General features: G+C 42.0%; 1 protein-coding gene across 10 annotated transcripts in view; it reads left to right on the forward strand.

Annotated features, from left to right (window-relative positions):
• Window positions 1-18,486, forward strand: part of LOC144255370 (uncharacterized) — a 96,431-nt gene extending 77,945 nt beyond the window's left edge. For 8 of the 10 annotated variants that reach the window (XR_013343731.1, XM_077799908.1, XM_077799910.1 and 5 more), the window contains 3 exons: window positions 7,362-7,413; window positions 8,910-9,119; window positions 17,779-18,486. Coding sequence is in view for 8 of the 10 variants with exons in the window: in XM_077799908.1 (XP_077656034.1) it covers window positions 7,362-7,413; window positions 8,910-9,109 (252 nt within the window). In the remaining 2 variants the exon portion in view is untranslated. Of the gene's footprint in view, window positions 1-5,034; window positions 5,938-7,361; window positions 7,414-8,909; window positions 9,120-10,197; window positions 10,312-17,778 lie in introns of those variants that run through there. The other 2 variants (XM_077799909.1, XR_013343732.1) reach the window with 2 other exon arrangements.
• The last annotated feature ends 2,572 nt before the right edge of the window (window positions 18,487-21,058 follow it).

The raw sequence follows: 21,058 nt of genomic DNA on the forward strand, positions 1-21,058 counted from the left end.
AATGCAAGATGTCCTTACCCTGGTTCAATCCATTCCTAATCTCCTCAAGGGCAACTTTTCTCTATTCTAATAACTTAAAAAATTAAGGTACAATTAATGCATCATAAGATTTAACTTTTAAAAGTATATAATTCAGTGGTTTTAGTATGTTCACAAGGTTATGCAACCACTAATTTCAGAACACTACAATCACTCCAAGAAGAACCTCAAATCCATTAAGAGTTATTCCTGATTCCCATTTACCACAAAGTGGAAATCATGATTCAACTTATGTCTCCATGGACATGCCTCTTCTGAACATTTCATATAAATGGAATCATACAATAGTTACCTTTATTCCTGGATTTTTTCTCTTAACATAATGTTGTCAAAGCTCATCTATCAGTATTTCATTCTGTTTTATGGTTGAATAATGTTCTAGTGTATGGACATACCACACTTTGTTTATCCATCAGTTGATGGATCTTTGGTTGTTTCCATATTTGGCTGTTATTAATAATACAGTGCTGTTCTAGTAGGCTTAGAGTAGTTAGGAAGAGTGAATCCATACCCTTTGTTCACAGAAATCACATAGGATGGTTGGGTAACCAAATAGTTAAGTCCGATACAGTGAGTTACCATTACTTTTGGTTTCCTTTATAATCCTATGAACGGATTGCTTCTAGTTATAAAGGCCTATCAATCCAACACAACCTCACTTAAAATATTTTTTAAATCAACTCATAATTAAAGGAAAACTAGAACAAATTCAATCAGATTGTGGTTCATTTTGTGGATGGCTGCAAATATAATTTCTGAGTTTCCAGGTTTCCCACAGTAGGGACAGGTGGGTAGCAAACAGTTCAACTCCAGTCATATGATTTGTTCTTTTTTCAGCAGGATACAGGAAGAAGGAACAGAAAATTATTGATGGCAACTAGTGACTTAAAATTCAATTTACTTTCTGGTTTCTATTGGATCCCAATCTGATGATACAAATATTTCCCAATCCTGAGCTGAAAATTTTTCATGTGGATCTTTCTTGACCACAAATTGTTAATGTTCAAGTCTTTTCCAATCGTGGGTGCATCTTCCCTTTGCCAGTCCAACTTAATGTTTCACCTCTTTTCCTCTGTCCTCTGCCAAAATGGAAAGGTGTGTTTCTACAATCGGTGGAGTGTTCTGTGAGGTTTGTTCTCATTCTCTTTCTAAGGCTGCAGCCTCTAGAGAGGCAGGCCCTGTTGGCCATGTGTAGAGACTGGTGAGTGGACGTCAGGTTGAATATTTGGAGCCCAAAGTGTAAAGTTTCTGAGCATGTATCACTTTTGCACATTCCCTGTCTGAGGGTGCAAAATTGCACAAGCAAACCGAGCTGCCCACAACTGGCTAATTGCATAGGCAATCATTGCCCCAGCTCCTTCCAAATGAGCAGGGAGCAGCTAATTGTGCTCACAATTGGCTGATTGAGCTCACAGTCAGTAAATTGCTGCTGCAACTGTTTGTGCATACAATTTTGCACCTGGGAGTAATCGTGGGCGATGGGGTCTAACACACTTTGAAAGAACATTAAACAGTACAACATCTGAGAAATCCAATACCGTCCAGCCTGCTTAGGGAATTTGAGCTGGGTAGGGGAGACATACATTTTCAACTGAATTTTGGGGAAAGCCATGCTCTAGGGTCCGTGTTACAGCGTGTAGCTCTGGCTATACCACATCATATATCTTTTACCTCACCCAGGAGGCCAACTGGTCAACCTGCAAAACATCTCCGTAGAAGAATGAGAACAGAAAATAGAATTCGAAGGAAGAGTAAGGTGTTGAGCTTAGAATTTGTGTTCTTCCACTTCCTTGCTGGTTAACCTCGGCGAGATCTTTCTAATCTGTGAAATGGTGATGTTGAAAAATGCACAGGTTGCTGTAGAGGATTAAATGAGCAAATGTAAAATGTGGGCAAGTAGTATCTACTCAATGAATGTTTCATATACATATATTTCAAACTCACAGTGTCCGTCAACATTTGGTCATAACTTCACATTCTATGGAGTACCTTATACTCTGATTCTTAAGATGATTATTGTTATTGGTGTCAGCATCAAAAATGATTTTCGTTTTCTCCTTATCGCTGACATGACTGTAGCCAAGTTGCTTAATTTGTTCAAAGTACAGTTTAGCAATCTACAAAAATGGGGGTAAAAATGTTATCTACTTCACAGGGCTGTTGGGCAGATTAAATAAGGCAATGCATGGAACAGGCTAGCATTTGGTCAGCACCATGAATGCCATCTTTTGTTGTCTTCTTTGCTACTAATGTTGTTATAAAGATCCTTAAGAACAGTGGTGACCTAGAACGTGGGGTCCTGTAGGCTTTGAGACAGAGTATGTGACTGGCCACCGTGCACTGCCCTGACGGAACAGATCCCTTTGGACAGAATGGAGGTGTGTGAGCTCCAGGGCCTATTGTCATGTTGGGGCCTTCTAGAGGAAAGACACAGGCCCTGCTCCTCATGTTCACTTTACCCTGGCTCATTTCTTGGTCCCTGTTAGAAACAATTTTATAGGGTTCTTACTCTCAGCACGAAAAAAGAGATAAGGACAAGCTTTGGCAGGATCCGGAAATTAATCCAGGGGAGGCAGACATTGTGTCTCTAAATGTAATTGAATCTTCCTGGAGTCTGGTGGGGGGCGGGGGACGGAGCACAGACCTTCTGACTTTCAAGTCTGTGGGGAGGTGTGGGGGTGGGGGCTGCCCTGGGCTCAGCGGGCTCCTGAAGCGCTTCTTTCACCAGTGGACACAGCCCCCTTCCCTTTCCTCTTGAGGACTGTCGCTGCTCATCCTGCCAGTGACTGTTTCTGACTGCTGAGTGGCAGCCCAGGGTGCACTGTCCAGGAGTACCAGCACACAGGGCTCCTCTGGGTGGAGTGTGTTACCGCTGATCTCCGCAGCAGAGACACAGCAGGGCAGAGGGCGAGGGTTCCACAGTCCCAGAGTTTGCATGGCCACGGCTGGCTCTCCTTCTCCTGTGTGTGAATTTTCTGGGGGCTCTTTTAATTAAACACTACAGACGAGGTGATCGAAGCAACAGAAATGCATCCTGCCCAGTTCTGGAGGTTGGAAGTCTAAGATCAAGGTCCTGTCCAGGTTGGTTTCTCCTGGGGCCTCTTTCCCAGGCTTGCAGATGGCTGCTTCCTCTCTGAATTCTCATGTGGTCTTTCCTGTTGTCTCGCCATGAGTCCAAGTTTCATCTTCTTATCAGGGCACTAGCTGTTGGTCCTGAAGGCCTCACTTTAACTTAATCATCTCTTTAAAAACTTTGTCTTCAAATATGGGTACATTCCCAGAGATACTGGGGGTGAGGGCTTCAACATGTGAATTTTAAGGAAATACCATTCTGCCCCCAATACATGGAATCTCAGAATTCCCAGTAAGAGTTCTCTCCTTGTGAATAAACCCAGATAGAGCCCAGCTTGCCCACTGATTAGTTCTATGGTGTTAGGTGAGGCATGTAACTAAGTTCATAATTGAGGTGGCCACACATCTTGACAGCCAAGGACTGTTCTGATTGTGTTTCTTGCCCAGTTTTATTCTTAAATGTATACTGATTTGGTTGATCCATTTAAGAATAAAACATATCAGGACTGGTCAGATGGAAGAGATGGGTAGGGTAAGACATGGATACAGGAACTCAGAGCTTTTTGATGTGTTCACCGACTGGGAACTGAACTGTATCATTCAGAGTTCTTTTTACAGAGTTTTCATAATAGGAAATGATTGGCCTGGAGATTATTAACTCAGAGGTCTGGGAGTAGAGCTGAAAGTTCAAATCCTCTAGGGTTGTTCTTATTTCCCAACTTCAATTCTCTTGGGAAAGCAGGGTAATTTTTCATAAGGAACACTTTGCCCAGCTCAGTCTAGAGATGATGCTGGGGTGGGTCAGCTAGCTTGGCCTAGTGGTCAGCCCAGACCTAACAGTGCCACATAAAATTAGCATCTAAAGGCCTCCAGTTTGGATTAGAGCCAAGTTAATGAATCCCTTCCACCTTAGAAAATTGTTCACCTTCATCACCAAAAGCTGATGGTGAACTTGGATGAATTAAGGCTCGTTGGCTGTAAGGAACAGAGGTAGCCTCAGGATTAAGTGGAATTAAGCAGATACAGAGCCTAGTTCTAACTGTAGTTCATAGATTTAAAGGAAAAAAATGAGCCACTATATTTCAGAAAGGAAAGGGACAATTTAAAAGATGGCCACTATCATCTTTCACTTGGAGATTTTTGTACGTTGTCCTTTTGGGGGAAGGGTAATTAAAAACATATAAACAGAAATAATAAATCAAGAATTATTTTTCTGTCCAGTCAGAATTAATGAGTTACCATTCATTTTGCTTTATTGCTTCTGCTGATCTTTTTTGTTGTTGTTGTTTCCTTATTAGTTTTGTTCTCCATGATTGTTTGGTTTTGCTAATCAAGTGGTACAGAACCAACATAACTTCTTCTCAGCTTCAAGTCTCATCTGTCTGTCTCCTCACAGTCCAGAGGTGAACACCACTTTGAACTTGTACATGCTTCCAGAGTCTCTGCTTTATGTGCATCTTTATAAGCAATGTGGTGGATTACCTCTGTCTTGACCCAGATGTCAGCATGATTCTTACCCCAGGAGCTGAATTGCTGGGGAAGACCGATGTGTACTTGTGTCACATGCCTGCCAACAAGGCCTCATCATGACTTCAGTTTTATCTTAATGACTCCTTTCTCCATTAAAACAATTAAAAATATATTTTATGATTAGAGTGGTATAAGAAAGTTCAAATAGGATCCAGGCTGGGTTACCCATGATCTGATTTTCACAGAAATTAGAACACGTCCCTGAGCCCCTAAAAGGTTTGTTGGCCTCAGGTATAGCGCCTACTGTGGTTAGAAGTTGGACATGCCTATTCTTGGGATCATTCAGGGAAGGGCAAGGCCCACAATTGTCATTCCCAATGGAATCACTGACATTGTGACACTTCCCTGACACTGTGACACTGAACCGATAATAACAGTAGATTTCTACTGCAGGCCTTCCGGAGTTGCTTAGTGGCCAGAGGACAAGGTCCATATGCAGATACAGCCCTGCTGTGCCACTGGCCCAAGCCTTTCCTTTGAAGTGTCTCTGTGTCTGTGCATCAAGCAGCCTCTAGCCTGGACCAAGCTCCTGCAGAGGATCCTCTTCAACTCTGGGACTCCCAATCATCTCTGGTCACATGACCTTGCTCTATGGATTCATCGTTGGGGCTCCTGTTGCAAAATCCCCTCCTTTTTGATCCCTTTGTGAATCTCTTCACTTGTTCATTTAAGAAGCAAACAAGAACTACGAACTGTTTTCCAGCATCCCGTTGCTTCTTTTAGTGCTCAGAACTAGAGGAGGCCCAGCCGGTACCCTGAAGCCTATCAGAGTCTCAAGAGGAAACAGACAACTTATTGATGTGCAAGCAGTACAGTGTGCTGTGGACTGGGGTGCTAGGAACAGCTGGGAGGACATCCTTGCTTCTTCCTGTCACAAGGAAGGAGTTCTCCATCCTCCCACTCCTTCGGCCAGTGTGGGACTTGGCCTATATCTCTTGACTTCATATCTTGTCAGTTCTATGATGCACATATTTTAAAAACCTTTGAACATATCTGAAAAGAAGCTGTAATTGATTGCCTCTTGCAAACACTGTTGGCCCAGTGCAGTTGTGACACAGTTGTCACATACATGGACTTGGTCTGAAAATTTTTTATTGATACTTTCTGATAAGACCAAGAGGATGCCTGCAAGAGACTTTCAGAGTGAGGGGTCAATGACATGGAAGAGTACCCCAGAGACTGTAGCTTTTAACCAGTGGTATTGCATATAATTTTTATGGCTGCCAAGAGTGATGAAAATAAATCTAAAAGAGCTGTTTAATAATTAGAAAATAAAATTTCTACGGTATAAGGAAATGCCATGACATGATTTAACATATAGCATTTTTTTTCTTAGTGTATAAAATAACGATGCCTTTAATCAATGATGACTCAAATTTGATTAAACAAATTGTATCTATAAGCCTCCCAGAGGCTCTATGGGTACAGAAACCACCATATTTCAACACCTAGCACAGTGTGGGCCTGTAAGAGATGCTCAATACATATGTGTTGATTGTCTGACATTATTAGTTAAAATGATATTTATACAGAATAAGAGGCAGGATAACAATCCATGGTTAATAATCCTAGAATGTTTTCCTATTTTTCATGCTATTACTTTAATGCAAATATCATATGACATTTTTCTATAGAGCAGGGATTGATACCTTCCTTTCAGTTAAGGATAAGATAGTAAATATTTAGGCTTTGCAGGCTTTACACTTTCTCTCACCACTATTCAATAATCACTTTAGCACAAAGCAGCGACAGACTCTAAGCAAACGAATGAATGTGGCTCTCTATGTTCCAACAAAACTTTACTCACAAAAACAGGCAGAGGCAGGATTTGACCCATGCTCCAGAGTGCACCATCTTTTTCAAAGCAGTGGTTTCCAAACTTGAATGTGTTTAATAATGATCTGGTGAACTTGTTATATTTCAGATTCTGGAGCCCACTTCCAGATACCTCTAATAGAGATAGTGTGCTAATTGGTGAGAAACACTTGTATAAAGTCTTAAAGAACTAGTTATTCTTGGAAAACATCTGCAGTTCTTCTAGAATATGAGATCAGAGCCTAAACCAACAGTGTTTAGACTTTCTCAATGTCTTATCTACTATTTCCCCTTTATTTGTATGGAGCCTGGGGACAGCCATATATTGCCAAGACTTAAATGGGAGGGCTAGACAGTTTTCTTTAAGAACACAGATGTTCCACAGTACATCTAGAATAAAGAGTAAAGGTCCAAAATCAAAATTATACCCCTTCAATTTTACAATCAACAGGAGATTCCTCTCACTAATGGGCAACAGGACCCCCAGTAGCCATGACTGCTCATGGGTTGGGATTGTGCCTGGAGAAGAAATCATTTTGGGCCAATCCTTGTCTACTGGTGCCAGAGTCTGATGTGGCTGCCATATGTATACAGCTTCACAGACCCACATCTGGCAAATCGTGGGTTCAAAGAAACTATTGAGGTGTCTCCTCTATACGGGGTAGCTGGCTTTCTTTTTCTTTTCTTTCTTTTTTTTGAGAATGAAGTTCTTTTACATTTGTTTATTTGTCTAAGAGACAAGTACATTGTTTTGGATCTTGGTGTGAGATTTTAATCTGGTTGATTGTCTTTAAATCTCTCTTTCCTGGGATATAAACTTCTTCAGTACTACATGTGGTCAGGATGATGCAGGAAGTGAGAGATCATTTGATGATACAATAATAACATTTGTCTGCTGGGCACAGGGTGAAGACCTTCCATATGTTGACTCATTGGACTCCGTCATCAACTTTCAAGGTAGATTTTACAGTTACCCGCATTTTTTGCAGAGGAAGATGAGAGGCTTTATGAATTTAAGTAACTGCCCAAGGTTACTGGCTAGTAAGCATTGGAGCCATGCCTTAAGTCCAGGCACAATGACTCTATCCTGAACTCTGCCTCTGTGAGACATCTCAGGATTAAAATCCATGATCAGTTGGATAAGGTTTTCACTGATACCTCACATCAAACTGACATTTATTCCCTTAGACGATCCTGCTGGGAATTTTGTAAATTCCTTTTGGAGAATCAACAGTCTGGACTGAAGGTGGGAATAGGATTGGAAAAGACTGGTTCTAGTAGAACTAAGCTCCAGTTCGAAGGAGTTGTTAGGGATGCTCCTGTGCTGAAGAGACCCTCCCTTTACGCACAGGGCATTATGCACAGCCCTGTGCATCCATCACATGCCACAGAATCCTTCCCTTGAACATATCCACAGCTCCCACACTGCTATTCTGTTCCATCATTCTTGCCCTGTTAAAACTCTCACCATACTTAAATCTAATTCTCTACTTTCTCTGCCCTGGTGCCCAAGTTGGCTGGAGGAAAACACAACCATATTGACAGGTTTTACCTTACAGTTGAGACCACTGGCATCATGTGGGTCCTTAGTTCTACCTGGAAATTTTACTGTTTTCACTAGTTAATCCACTCTCCCATCCCCAGGACAGCTGTTCTAGCTCTCTTCCTTTCCCCTCACGTGTCAGGCGTCTACTTCCCATCCTCACGCTTGCTGAGAAAACTGAAGCAATAAAGAAAGCATTTCCATGTTTTCCTGCTACCACATCACTCACTTACCTGCATCTTAGCTTCCCTGCTGGTACCACACGAGAGTTCTTCATGATACTGTGGCAGGTCAATCTCTCCCCAATTCATGCCTTGGATCCCATCTCACTTTCCATGCTCAAGGGCAACCTTCCCAGTCATTGGACTCTCTATTTCCTACATCATCAACTTTCCCTTTGCTACTAGGTTCCATTTCCACCAGCACATTGCCACATCTCCAACCCTAAGAAAACCTGATTTCGAACCCACATTATCTTCCAGCCACTATTCCCTCTCTCTGCCTCACATTTAAAGAAAATAAAAACAAAAAAAAATGCTTAAAATAATTTTCTATACTCATGGTCTTCAATTCCTATCCTTCCCTTCTTTCCCCTGTTGAATTAATCCCATGGCCCTTCTTCCCTACCACTCTAGGGAAACAGCTCTTGCTAGGTCTTCTGATCTTTACATTATTAAATCTAATGAACAATTCTTCTCAGTTCTCCCATTTCTCCACTGGTCATAGCCCTTGGCTTCTTTCATTCCTCCTTAAACTCAGCTTGAGGACTCCACACTTGGCAGGTTTTACTCCTCTCTCACTGTCAAGTCTAACATTTTTGCTGAAATTCTCTTCTTGTTTAGCTTTGAGTTGTTAGAGCACTCCAGGGCTTCACCTGCAAACATCTTCTCTTTCTTCTGTCCAACCCTAGGTGATCCCAGGGTGAGGGAAATGATCTTTGCCATGAAAGATATCTGGACCTGCTACTCTCCAGGACTCCTGACTGTGGAACTCCCCAGGATGCTTCCTGAAGTCCAAGTTCCTGGCCCACATTCTCTATTTACTGAGTCAGAAGCTACCGGGACAGTGGCCATGGACTTATCTGTAATAAGTGCTGCAAGTGATTCCTAGCCTTAGGAATGTGAGTAAAACACTGGTTTCCACTGATCTGGACTTACTCACTAACAGGGGTTGGGAATGTGCCCTATTTGCTCCGAAGAACATAGTCATTAGGATGAAAGTGAAAAAAATATCTTGATTCTGATAGCAAGGAAGAAGGGTGGAATGGTTAGTGGACACACAGCAGACAGTGTTTCTAAAGGCAGGGAGTGCGTGGCCATCACATGTACTAGAATGGGAAAGAGAAACCTGGATATCAGGTGCTGTCACAGATGTGGAACAACTGGAGCTCTCAGACATCACTGGGACAATACCAACTGGTATAGTGACAAGAGTCAGTTTCTTAAAAATTTATATACCTTCTATGATATCTGGGAATCCCACCACTAAGTATTTAACCAAGAGTAAACACAAAAACCTATATGTGAGTACCTAGTAGGTTTACTAATAATCATAATGAATTAAAAACAACCCACTTGTCCTTCGACTGGGAAAAGAATGAACAAGCTGTGTTTATCTAAACAATGAATTACTATTTATTAATAAAAAGAGATGGCCAACTGATATCCACAGTGACAAAGATGAATCTCAGATGGATTATGATAAGTCAAAGAAACCAGACTCAAAAGGTGGTGCTCTGTATGGTTCCATTCATATGGTGGTCTGGAAAAGTCAAAATTATGGGAACAAAACAGGCCAGTTTTGCTCATCAGGAGCTTGGAGAAGAGTTGATTATAAAGAGGCATGAGGAATATGGACATCATGACCTTGAGTACATGTACGACTGCACATATGGTGTGATGCTATGTTGTGTACAACCAGAGAGATGAAAAGTTGTGCTGCAATTGTGTACAATGACTCAAAATGCATTCTGCTCATATATCCCTAATTAACATAAATTGATTAATTAAAAACATTTTTAAAAGGAAGCATGAGGAAATTTGAATGGGAGGTGGTTAATGGAGTTGTTGAATATATTGATTATGGTGCTGGTTATACAATTATGTTTTTTTGTCAAATGTTATAAAACCATACACTAAAATAGGTGTTTTCTGTATATAAATTATACCTTATTAAATTTGACTACAATTAAGTTTCAGACAGCAACTGGGATACAAGATGAAGGACCACGTCCTAAACCGTCATCTGAAGGTTGTGTGTTGAGAAGCACCTGGGTGTACTCTGGAGAATGCACAAGGACACCTCCTGTTGTGTAGAGGGTCCTGACACACTCTCTACTCACACTTCATCCTGTGTCATAGAGTCTCAGGCCTGTGAAGTCCTGACGTCACGTGTGGTTGGTTGGAGCTTAGTCAGGGCTGATTCAGGAAATGGAAAGGGCTGAGTCTACTGATGGGGGATGACAAAAAGCCCAGATAAAGCAGTTTGGGGCAAGAACTTGCTCAGATGACAGGTTCTGAGCAAAAGCCTAAGTAGCCCAGTCTCCCTCATATGAGATCCCAGCAACTGCTCTAGGATAAGGAACAGGATTGCTTCAGGGATTCATGTAAAGAAGTGATTTAAGCAGGAGCTCTTCCTGTTGGGGCAATATTTCTACAGGCCAACCAAGCATGACCATTTCTAAATAGGAAATGCCTTCTGATAATAAAGCATCTTCTATACACGCCATTCAGGGAACGTGCTTCATCTTTGTCAGTTAAGTGCCCCCATTTTCCCTTCCCCAGTAACTGACAAGGATCTATTTTCTCTGTATTCTGCTTTTGGAGGCTGAGCGTGGTATTAGTGGGATTTGATGTTGGCATCCCCATGATTCAGGCTCCTGATTACGTTCCCATTACTGCAGGGCCTCAGGCAAAACCTCTAACCTCTGTTTCCCCCAGATGCAAAGTAAGGAGAAGGGTCTTTACTTATTTATGACGGGCTCTGTTACTTGTATGAGAGATGTTCCAACGTAAGTATTATTACAAGGTCCAATTTACTGTCCAGAAGAAAGCAATCCTGATAGAAATCTTTCATTTAATTAAAATTGATTTTAAAATTGCCTGATCAATAGTGAGTTAAAAATTCATCCCGGCTCAGTGGGAGGGGAGAGGCCTCAGAGTAGTTCTAAGTAGAGTGGTTTTGGCTCAGGACTTGGGCTGGACATTGCTGGCCCTGCTGGCTGGCCACAGTTTCATGGTTTACCTTTTGCTCCAGATGGCCAAGCTCTCCCTGAAAGAGGGAAGACACGCAGAAGAATCAACTCTAATTTATTGTATTTTTGAAAGAAGAGTCTTAAAGATGCAACTGGCCTGGCTAGTTAAGCTTGAGCCATTTAATTTACCAGGAACCAATAAAAGCATTTCCTTACTCACTTTGAGGGAATAGATGACACATTTCCTAGAAAGCTACCTCCCTAGGTAACTGGAAGGCCTTTTCCATGTGTGCAGTAACTGGCTGCAGAGACTCTCCTTGTCTTCCTAACCTCCCAGAGTTCCCACTCTCACATGCAATCATTTGCTAAATTTGGTCGGTTGAGCCTCTGCATCTTGGGCTCCTTTCCATCCCTCTGCTCCTGTTGTGGGTCAAGCTATATCTCTTAACTGGGGTATTTAATAGACATCTTGCTGGGTTGCTTGGTTTTAGCTACCTCCCTGTTTAATCCATTTCCCATGCTCCTACCTGAGAGATCTCCTTATATTGTAGGTCAGGGTAGGTTGTTGTTAAAAAAATCTTTGATGGTCCAACAAATCTGTGAAAAAAAGTGTTCAACATCTTTAGCAACTGGGCAAATACAAATCAAAACTACATAGATTTCCTCTCATATCACTCAGAATGGCAGTCATCAAGAATACAAATAATAATAAATGCTGGAGAGGATGTGGAGGAAAGGGAACACTTTTACACTGTTGATGGAATTGTCAATTAGTACAACAATTATGGAAATCAGTATGGAGATTCCTTAAAAGACTAGGCATGGAATCACCATATGACCCAGATATATCACTCCTCAGTATTTATCCTAAAGAATTCAAGTCAGCATACTACAGTCATGCATGCATACCTACATTTATAGTGGCATGATTTACAGTAGCCGGACTATGGAACCAGCCTAGGTGTCCATTAATGGATAAAGAAAATGCCGCACACATACACACACACACACGTACACACACACACACACACACACACACACACACACACACAGGTTTTATTCACCCACAAAGAATAATGAAATTATGTCATTTGCAGGAAAATGAATGAAACTAGAGATCATTTAGTTAAGTGAAAAAAAGCCTTTCTCAGAAGGTCAAAGGCCATATATTTTCTTTCATATGATGAAGCTAGAGAGGAAAAAGGAAGAGAAAGGCAGGTGGTGGGGGGAAATCTCATGAAAATCCAAGGAAGATCAGTAGAGGAAAGGAGCCAGGGGGTGGAAGGTGGGGAGGAAGGGGGCAAGTGCTGGGGAGTGATATTGGCCCAATTATATTGTTATGTCGTGTGCATGAACAAATACATAGCTGCAAATCCCACCATTATGTACAATTATAATGTACAAATAAAAAACGTGGGGAAAAATATATAATGTTAAGAGAAAAGATAAAAACAAAAACAAAAACAAAAGATCTTTACTAGCACCCATTTTAATTCAGAATGCCCTTAGTGGGCATCAATCAGACTCCTCCACAACAAGTAACATCCACTATGTGTCTCCCAAAAGGTGGCGACCCTCTTCCCTCCTTCAGTACTGTGCTGCTCAACAGTCTGAGAACACCCAGGGCCCTTCCGGGCTGTGGGTATGTTCACACTGTTTCCCCTGATTGCAACTTGCCTGATTCCTATGACACACATTCATGTGGCCTACGCTATGTGCCCAGCCCCCTGAAAGCCAAAGTCCCTGCTCTCCTAGAGCTGACATTCCAATGCAGAAGCAAGCTATTAAAATCGCCAACAGTTCAGGAAATGAGGAAGTACAGATTGTGGTATGGGTTATGAAATAAATCAGTGGGGCCTCTAGTGAAGATGATGTAGGCGGAGAGTTGGGGGATCCAACCAAGGAGTCAGGGTGGTCCTTCAGAGTGAAGGCTATTTAGACCAAGGCATAAGGGGTGGCATGTGAGGTGTGTGTGGGAAGCACCAGACAGAGGGGACAGTGGTTCTAAGAAGCCAAAGTGGGAGAGACTTTGGCACAGTCTAGGACAGCCAGCACACATGCAAAACATTTTTGGGAAAAATAATAAGAGATGAAGGTGGAATGTGAGTGCCAGATCATGTGTGGCTTTGTGGTCATATAAGGAGTCTGAATTGTATCCCAAGCATACTAGTTTCTTAGGGATGTCATAACAAAGCACTATATAACAGGTGCTCAAAACCCAGAAATTTATTATCTCATGGTCTGAAGGATAGAAACCCCAAATCAAGGTGTTGCAGGGCCAAACAGGCTCCAAAGCCCCTGGGAAGAATCTTCCCCTTTCCTCTTGTGGCTCTGGAGTTCCTACAGCTCTTGATTTATCATAGCACACCTCGGTCCCTGCCTCTGTCTCCCCATTCTGTGCCTGTGTCCAAATTTCCCTGTTCTTAGAAGGACACCAGTCAGGCTGGACGAAGGCCCGCTCTAGTCACCTCATCTCAACTTGATCTCACCTCATCATCAAAAACCCTGTTTCTAAAGGCGATGATGTCACATTCACAGGTTGAGAGTTAACACTTCAGCATATCTTTTGTGGGAGGTGGGGCTTGATTCAACTTACAACGCCAAGTGCTATGGAAGCTTTTGGAGGATTTAAGGAGCTGGGCAATGTTGGTTATCTTACAACCTCTTTGGCTCTGGTGGAAAAATGGAGTAAAGTGAGCAGAGGAACCTGGTGACCACTCTTCCAGGTGTGAGATGACGGTGGACGCTGAGCTGGAAATAAGCAGATGCAGACAGATGGGTCTTGGCATGGAACACACAGGGCTGGCCAGCCACACTCTGAAGGTAATTTATAGTTTGCACCTTCCACGATACCTTGCAAGTCATTCCTTTTCCTTTTCCTCCCAGACCCCTTGGCTTAGGCCTTTGCTTAGCCTGTGTCTGGCTTTACCCTGTTTTAGAATTACACGTGGCACAGAACCATTAGGATTGGAGACACACACTTTGCAGGAAAGCTATTGGATAAAATGAGAAAGTGGAAAGGGCTTGCACACACACAGCTATGGTGAAGAGGGATGAAAGAAAAGACTTTAGAGAATCCATGGAGAGGGACTTCTTGTTGGAGGCCCATGGAATCATTCTTAAACACTATGGAGAGAGGAAAAGGAAGCTGCAGGTTAAAGAAGCAAAGGAGCTGGAGTCCCCTAGAAATCAGGGCATAAGACTGGTGATTTAGAGCTCGGGGGCACAGTGCTACCCCGAGCGGGCAGAGAGAAGCCTCCCATCAAAATGCACAAGTTGAAACCTGATCTCCAATATGATGGTGTTGGGAGGTACAGCCTTCAGGGCGGTTGATAAGTCATGAAGGTTTAGCCCTCATCAATGGGAATACTGACTGTATAAAAGAAATCCCTGAGAGCTCGTTTGACCCTTCTACCCTGTGAGGACACAGTGAGAGAGGTCATCCATGACACAGAAGGTGGGCCTTCACCAAATGTGGTATCTGCTGGTGCTTTATCTTGGACCACTCATTCTCCAGAACTATGAGAAATAGTTCTAAACCTTCCAGCTCTGATGCTTTGTTTTAGTAACCCAAATGGCCTAAGACAGTACCCCTCTTGCTTATAGTATAGCTGCCTGTAGGATGTCGAAGACTTCACAGAGGCTTTGGTATCCCAAGTGTTCATGGCCCTAGGGTCATCAGGAGAAGGCAAATGCATAACAGATCCCAGCATTCTTAGAGTAAACAGAGTGGTTGGGTTAAGATAGGAACCTAATGCTCAATCATGAAATCCTGATTGCAATCAGAATAGAACAACGGGAAGACTGTGAGATTATGCAAAAGCCTCATAGATGCCCAGAGAAAATCTGGGAGAGGCTAAGGGATGTTTGCCATTTTCCATGAACCTTCTCCTGTAGTGGGAGAATTTCTTGCTGTACGAGACTGGGGAGAAGGCATAGCTTGACTCTGACCTAGAGCTCTACAGGGAAAATATCCATTGTGTATGCATCTTGTGAGCTTAGAAAATGGGTGTGTGACTGAAGCCCAGCCAATCAGAAACACTTCTCTAAAACTTTGAATTGGAAGGTGCAGAAGAAATGACAGTGGACAAACTGCTTTAGGCTCTGTGGATGTTTGGATGTGGAATAAGATACAAAGTCTATTGGCATTTTCTGGTTTGTAGGCTTGAGGATGGAACCAAACAGTATAGGAAAATCAGAGTGTGTGGTTGCAAGTTCTTGCTCCAGCGTTGACCAGCAATGTGACACTGGGCACATCATCTAGGATTTCTGATCCTCTCCATGAATGGATAATACGATTGAGTTTACATAGACACAAAGTGTGGCAGTAAAAATCCAAACTTGCATCTGTTTGATTTATTATTCATTCATAGAAACATATTTATTGAGCAGATTATTGGCCAGATATGGGGGATGTTTACTGTTTTTGAGCCACCAGGGAACAGAGAGCTTCAATAAACAATGACGAGTGTGGTTAGTGTTATAGAGAGGAAGAGGGTTTATTGGAAGCATATAGAAGGGAGAAAAGTAAATGGGAATTAAAACAGTATATTAATATTATAGTATAAGATCTACTATTATGTCTATTTTATCTAACTTATAGGAACATTTTATGCACAAAGCTGTTATTTACAAAATTATTCATAATAGCAGGAAGTTGGACATAACTTAAGTGCCCAACCATAGGGGAGTAGTTAAATAAGTTATGTTGAATTGTTGTGGCACATAAATAAAGTCATTTAAATTAATGCTTATTATGCTTATGATATTACAGGGAAAAAATGTATAGTAAATGTGTAGAAAAGAGTATGAGGTAGTTTTTTTACAGGAAGATCGCACATCTATTGGGAAGGATGATAAAGAAGAGCTTAGGTCATTTCTGAGTGATCACAGAAATTGTGGATAATTATTTTTCCTTATTTCTAAAATTTCCTTACATTTTTTAAAAATTCTCTAGCAAGCCAAAGAAAATTTGAAAATAGAGCTTCATAAAGTAGTCATAAATTAGTTTTTATACACTTGCTCTGACATGTTAAGAATTTACACAGCACTCAGGAGTACAGAAGGAAATCATGAGGCATATCCATGATTTACCTAGTAGTATCCTGTAGTCTGGAATAAATATCTGGCACAATAGAAAATAAGATGATGGTGAAGTCGATAATTTAGGAAATTCATTGAGTGTTTGCGTAATAAAAACTTGCCTTAAATGAGCACTCACTCCACCCCAGATCTGTTCTATTTTACAAGTCATTTCCTTGTTGATGGAGACAGATATTACCCCACTATACAGATGAGGTAATTGAGGTGGAAAGAGGTGAATAACTTTTCCAAGTTCACATCACCACCACCACTATTACTATTGCTAAGGGACAGTGTAGGATCCAAACCCATGCTGGCTTCATATCAGAGCTCCTACTCTTCATCATTGCATTGCAATGTCTAGGAACTTTCTAGAGAAGATAAAAGTTGTAATTGGCCTTCAAGGATTGTAGGATTTACAGACACACTATTGGAGCTACAGCAGAGGATGAAACATGGGGCACACGTGAGCAGGTCATTTCTGGATATGTATTGGGTTCTTCCCTGAGCTAGACATGGGGAGCATGCTCACTGGGGACCTCCATTCAGTGAATGTTACTGAGCTCCTCCTACATACCACACACCATGTGTAAGAAGAGTCGTGGCCCCTGCTTTTGACACTAAAGATTAAACTAAGAAATCTGTAAAGGAAAGAAAGTCCCAGTTGGGAGAAGTGAAATATCCATAAAAGTGTCAATAGCATACACTTGTGTAAAGTGACAAACAGCAGAAAGAGGCTAGGAGCTGGCTCTGGGGTCCATGGTGAAGGCTGATGTTCAACTTGGCTGAGGACATATGGGCTCCCTTCACATGCAACTCCCAGAATAGAGCACAATATTGTTAATAGGAACTGGATCTTGAAACTTATTCTATCAGGCAGTTTGCTATGCTTGTCTGAGCCCCTATTTGCTTGTCTTTAAAATGAGGATCGTTCCATATTGTGGTGCCATTACATGAACAAAAGGGGATAAGGCACATAAAGGCAACTTCTGCCCCACCAGGACAAGCTTTGCCACCTCACTTCTTAAAAGCCCTGTGGGAAGTAGGATGGGATTTTATGGTGGCTCTGTGTTCCTCTGTACGTGATAAGGCACATCTGGATAAGGAATATTAATGGAAGTTGTTGTAGGCGAATTGCATCAGATCCAACAACTGAATGAGGGACTTTATCATTTTGTTAGCATGCTCTGGTGTTTGGGGGAAGCTACCATCCCAGCCATGCTGAAGGGTGCCTTCCAAGGCCAAGGTGCTCTATTCAACACAGAATATGGGGAACTGTTCTGGACTGCCTAGCATGCTTGTTCCTTCAGACTAGAGACTCCATCTCTCTGGCCATAGCCATGGAGACAGATATTACCCCACTATACAGATGAGGTAATTGATGGAGACAGATATGAAGTCATACAAATGAATCCTTGGAAAGGCCCTTGATCCTAGCAAGTTCAAGTTCTTCCATAAGTTGATGTTGGGAAACAGATGATTCTCTTTTTTTTTTTTTTTCCAGAGAGGCATGGAAAAATTCATTTGCAATGGAAGAGCATGAGAATAACACATGGAGGAAAGCAGAGTGGAAAGGGTGACGATGTAGTCACCACATTGTTCAAATATCCTGAAGCAGCTGTGCCTGAACTTCTGGAGTTTATTTCTTCTCCCTCTCTCCATCGCAGTCCCTTAGCGTACTTAAAACTTAACTTTTTCCATTAAGTAAGTTTGAGTGACGATTCTAAGAACTCTGACCGATAGAGTTTGTACACAAAACCGTCAGGACTTCCAAAGTTTGCACTCACCTAAGTAACCGTGGATGAGCTCCATCTCTACCCTCCTCACCTCAGGATAAGGGCTTTAAGGTGTATGCCTGATGATGAGGAACATCCACCGGGGAGGTCTTGATCATCTTCCATATGGTCTTTGCAAATGAAGGCACACAGGTAACCACCAACTCATAAAAGTTCCTGTCACCAGAGTCACACTCCTTGCCTCTGCATAACCTGAGCAGGGAGGAAACAGGCACTTCAACCCTGAGCACCATCTGCTTTTCAGAGACATTGGAATCCTGGTTCACCTTGGAAAAATGTAAAGCCTGACAAAGCAGGTATCTAACTGACTGTCCATAAAGCCTGATCACAAAGCAAACAAACGGAACCATCTTCCACAGAAGAATGATGGGAAGGAAATGAAGCAAAGCGATTTTCTATGGTTGTTGTGACTGGGAATTTTTTTCTCCACCTCTTGCAGTGTTTTGTATTTTCCAAATTTTAAGGTGAAACTGCATTACGTTTGTGATGTGAAAAAATCATCACATGTGTAAAATGTTTATTTGTATTTTTAATTGACACATAATCATGCATATTTAAGGATATGGTGTGATATTTCAATGCGTGTATTCAAAGTTCAGTTCTCAGATCAGAGCATTTGACACAATCATCACCCCGTACATTTAACATTTCTTTGTGTTGGGAACATTCAAACCCCCCTGTAGTAGCTATTTTGAAATACACAATTACTTGTCGTCAACCAGTTACCCCACTGTGCTGCAGAACATTACAGGTTATTTCTCTCATCTGACCACATCCTATATCCATTAACCATGTTCTCACCATCCCTGCTTCTCCCGCTTTCCAGCCTTTAGTAACCACTATTCTTTTCTCTACTTCAATAAAATTAACCTTTTTTTTTTTAGCTTCAACATATGAGAGAGGACATCTGGTAGTTTTCTTTTTGTGCCCCATTTATTTCATATTTATATTTACATTGATTATTTTTTTCATTCTCAAACTTGATTTTGGGGGGAATGCTGCAAATTCTTTGACCTATATCCTGAAGCTGTGTTCACCTGTCACCAGTAGAGGGACTTCAGGGGCAATGACACAAGCTGCCAAGTGAGTTCATAAAATCCTACATGTGAAAATGTTTTTGCACTACGAATTCCACTCATGCAGGTGTAGGGGGTTGTTGGATCTCCCCCTGTGCCATCTTACCTGTTCTCCTGTAGGGAGTTGGGTTTTGGCTAGTCTCTGTTCTCATGTGCTTTTTCAGATTTCTCTCATAGGAAAATAGAAGGTCTGTAAGGAAGGGCCCCAGAGATGGAAGATGTTGTCAGAGGTCAGCAAAGTAACTGAGATGACTCAGCCTCTGATAACACGTCTTTGATTTGCCCACTTTTACCCGAGGGATGGCCCTGGGACAGCAGTCCTGGTTCCAGGAATCCTCTGGAACTGGGGCAGACTCACTCAGAGCCCTGAAACCTCAGCCCAGGCCTCTCCTCCTCATCCTACCACATAATTCCTCATGGTGGGAAAGCAGGTTGTGTTTATTTAGATAAAGATATATTACTATAATAGAATTACTAATTACGTCCAACAACTTTTTCCTTAAACACAACATTCCATGGTTGGGGCTGGAAACCATTAGGGCGAAGAGGAGGAGGAGGGCGGAGGAGAGGGAAGGAGTGTTGTTCTTTCCCCCTGATTTATGATGGCGTGATAATCTTGGCCTGCTCACAAGTTGCTCTTTCCCGTGGATAACAGGATTCTGCTTTGCCAGCTCTAATTTGAAGCAAATTTCGCTCTAACCCATCTCCTCCTCCACATTAATGTTTATTAAAAGTCAACCACAGCACTTACACATGCCTCCAACCCCACGGCCTCCACCCCCAGGGCCAACTCTAGGTGACCGGGAGGGAGGTGGGAACTCCTACCTCTGCTTTGCTTTCACAAAGTGTGCACAAAATGGGAGGGTGGGAAGGAACTCTCTGGCTCCCTCGTGAAGTTTGCTGACAGTGCTGACCTTCGGAGTTGTTGGTATTCTGAATGTCACGTAAGGACACAGCAATACCAAGAGTCCTCCGTCTGAAATCCTTTGGGGGAATATGAGAAGAGGCTATTTACTGTGCACCTCATGTAAGAAGCATTGGAAAAAACCAAACCAAAACAAAATCCATGAACTTTTCTCTTTATCCTATGCCCACGTCGTTCCTTAACTTTCTCCACTGGGAACGTCCCCTGGCCAACTTTCTCTACCCTCTTTCGATGGGGGTTTCCCCATATGAATCAAAGTTGATTTAGAGAGGATCCCAGGAAGCACTGATAGGGAGATTGGGAAGTGAGAAGGAAAAGGAAGTCAATAGAAGATTCACTCATGAGCCAGTTTTTGCTGTTAGCAACTTGGGATCATTCACACTAGAAATCTCTGAGAAGTTGCCTAGTTCATGCCTTCAGAGCACCCAGAATTGCGGACTCTGGGGTACTCATCTAATTCACAGATATTCCGTCCATCTCTGGATGAGAGCTCCTCGTAGAGTATTAGTGCCTTGGTACCTCTGGCTTGTCCTGTACATGTAAAAAATGGAATATATGTACTTTTCCTTGTTCTTCCCAGCAAGCAAAACAAAATTATATAAAAAACAATATAAAAATATTCTGCAAAGAGAAGAAAGTAGATTGTCAAGGACTTTGGGGCTTTCTGAATGACATGTTGGTGACCTCCTTTGAATTCTCATTCTGCCTCATTTACCCTCAACATGGCACAGGAGAAGTTGGCAACCTGAAAATGCCAACAAACACAGATTTTTTTTTTCAAAAAACCCAAATGCCAAGAGTATAGATATGTTAGAAATAGCTGACAAAGAATTTTAAAGGATAGATGGTGGAAACATGCTTTCCACCAGCAAATGTAAACATGCTTAAATAAAAGGAAAATATAGAAAGCCTTGGAAAAGAAATTTACAGTGAAGAAATAAAAGATCTAAAAAACAGCCACATGGAATTTTATAAAACCATAAAATA

This window comes from Urocitellus parryii, chromosome 6 (assembly GCF_045843805.1).
Source record: "Urocitellus parryii isolate mUroPar1 chromosome 6, mUroPar1.hap1, whole genome shotgun sequence".
Lineage (NCBI taxonomy): Eukaryota > Metazoa > Chordata > Mammalia > Rodentia > Sciuridae > Urocitellus > Urocitellus parryii.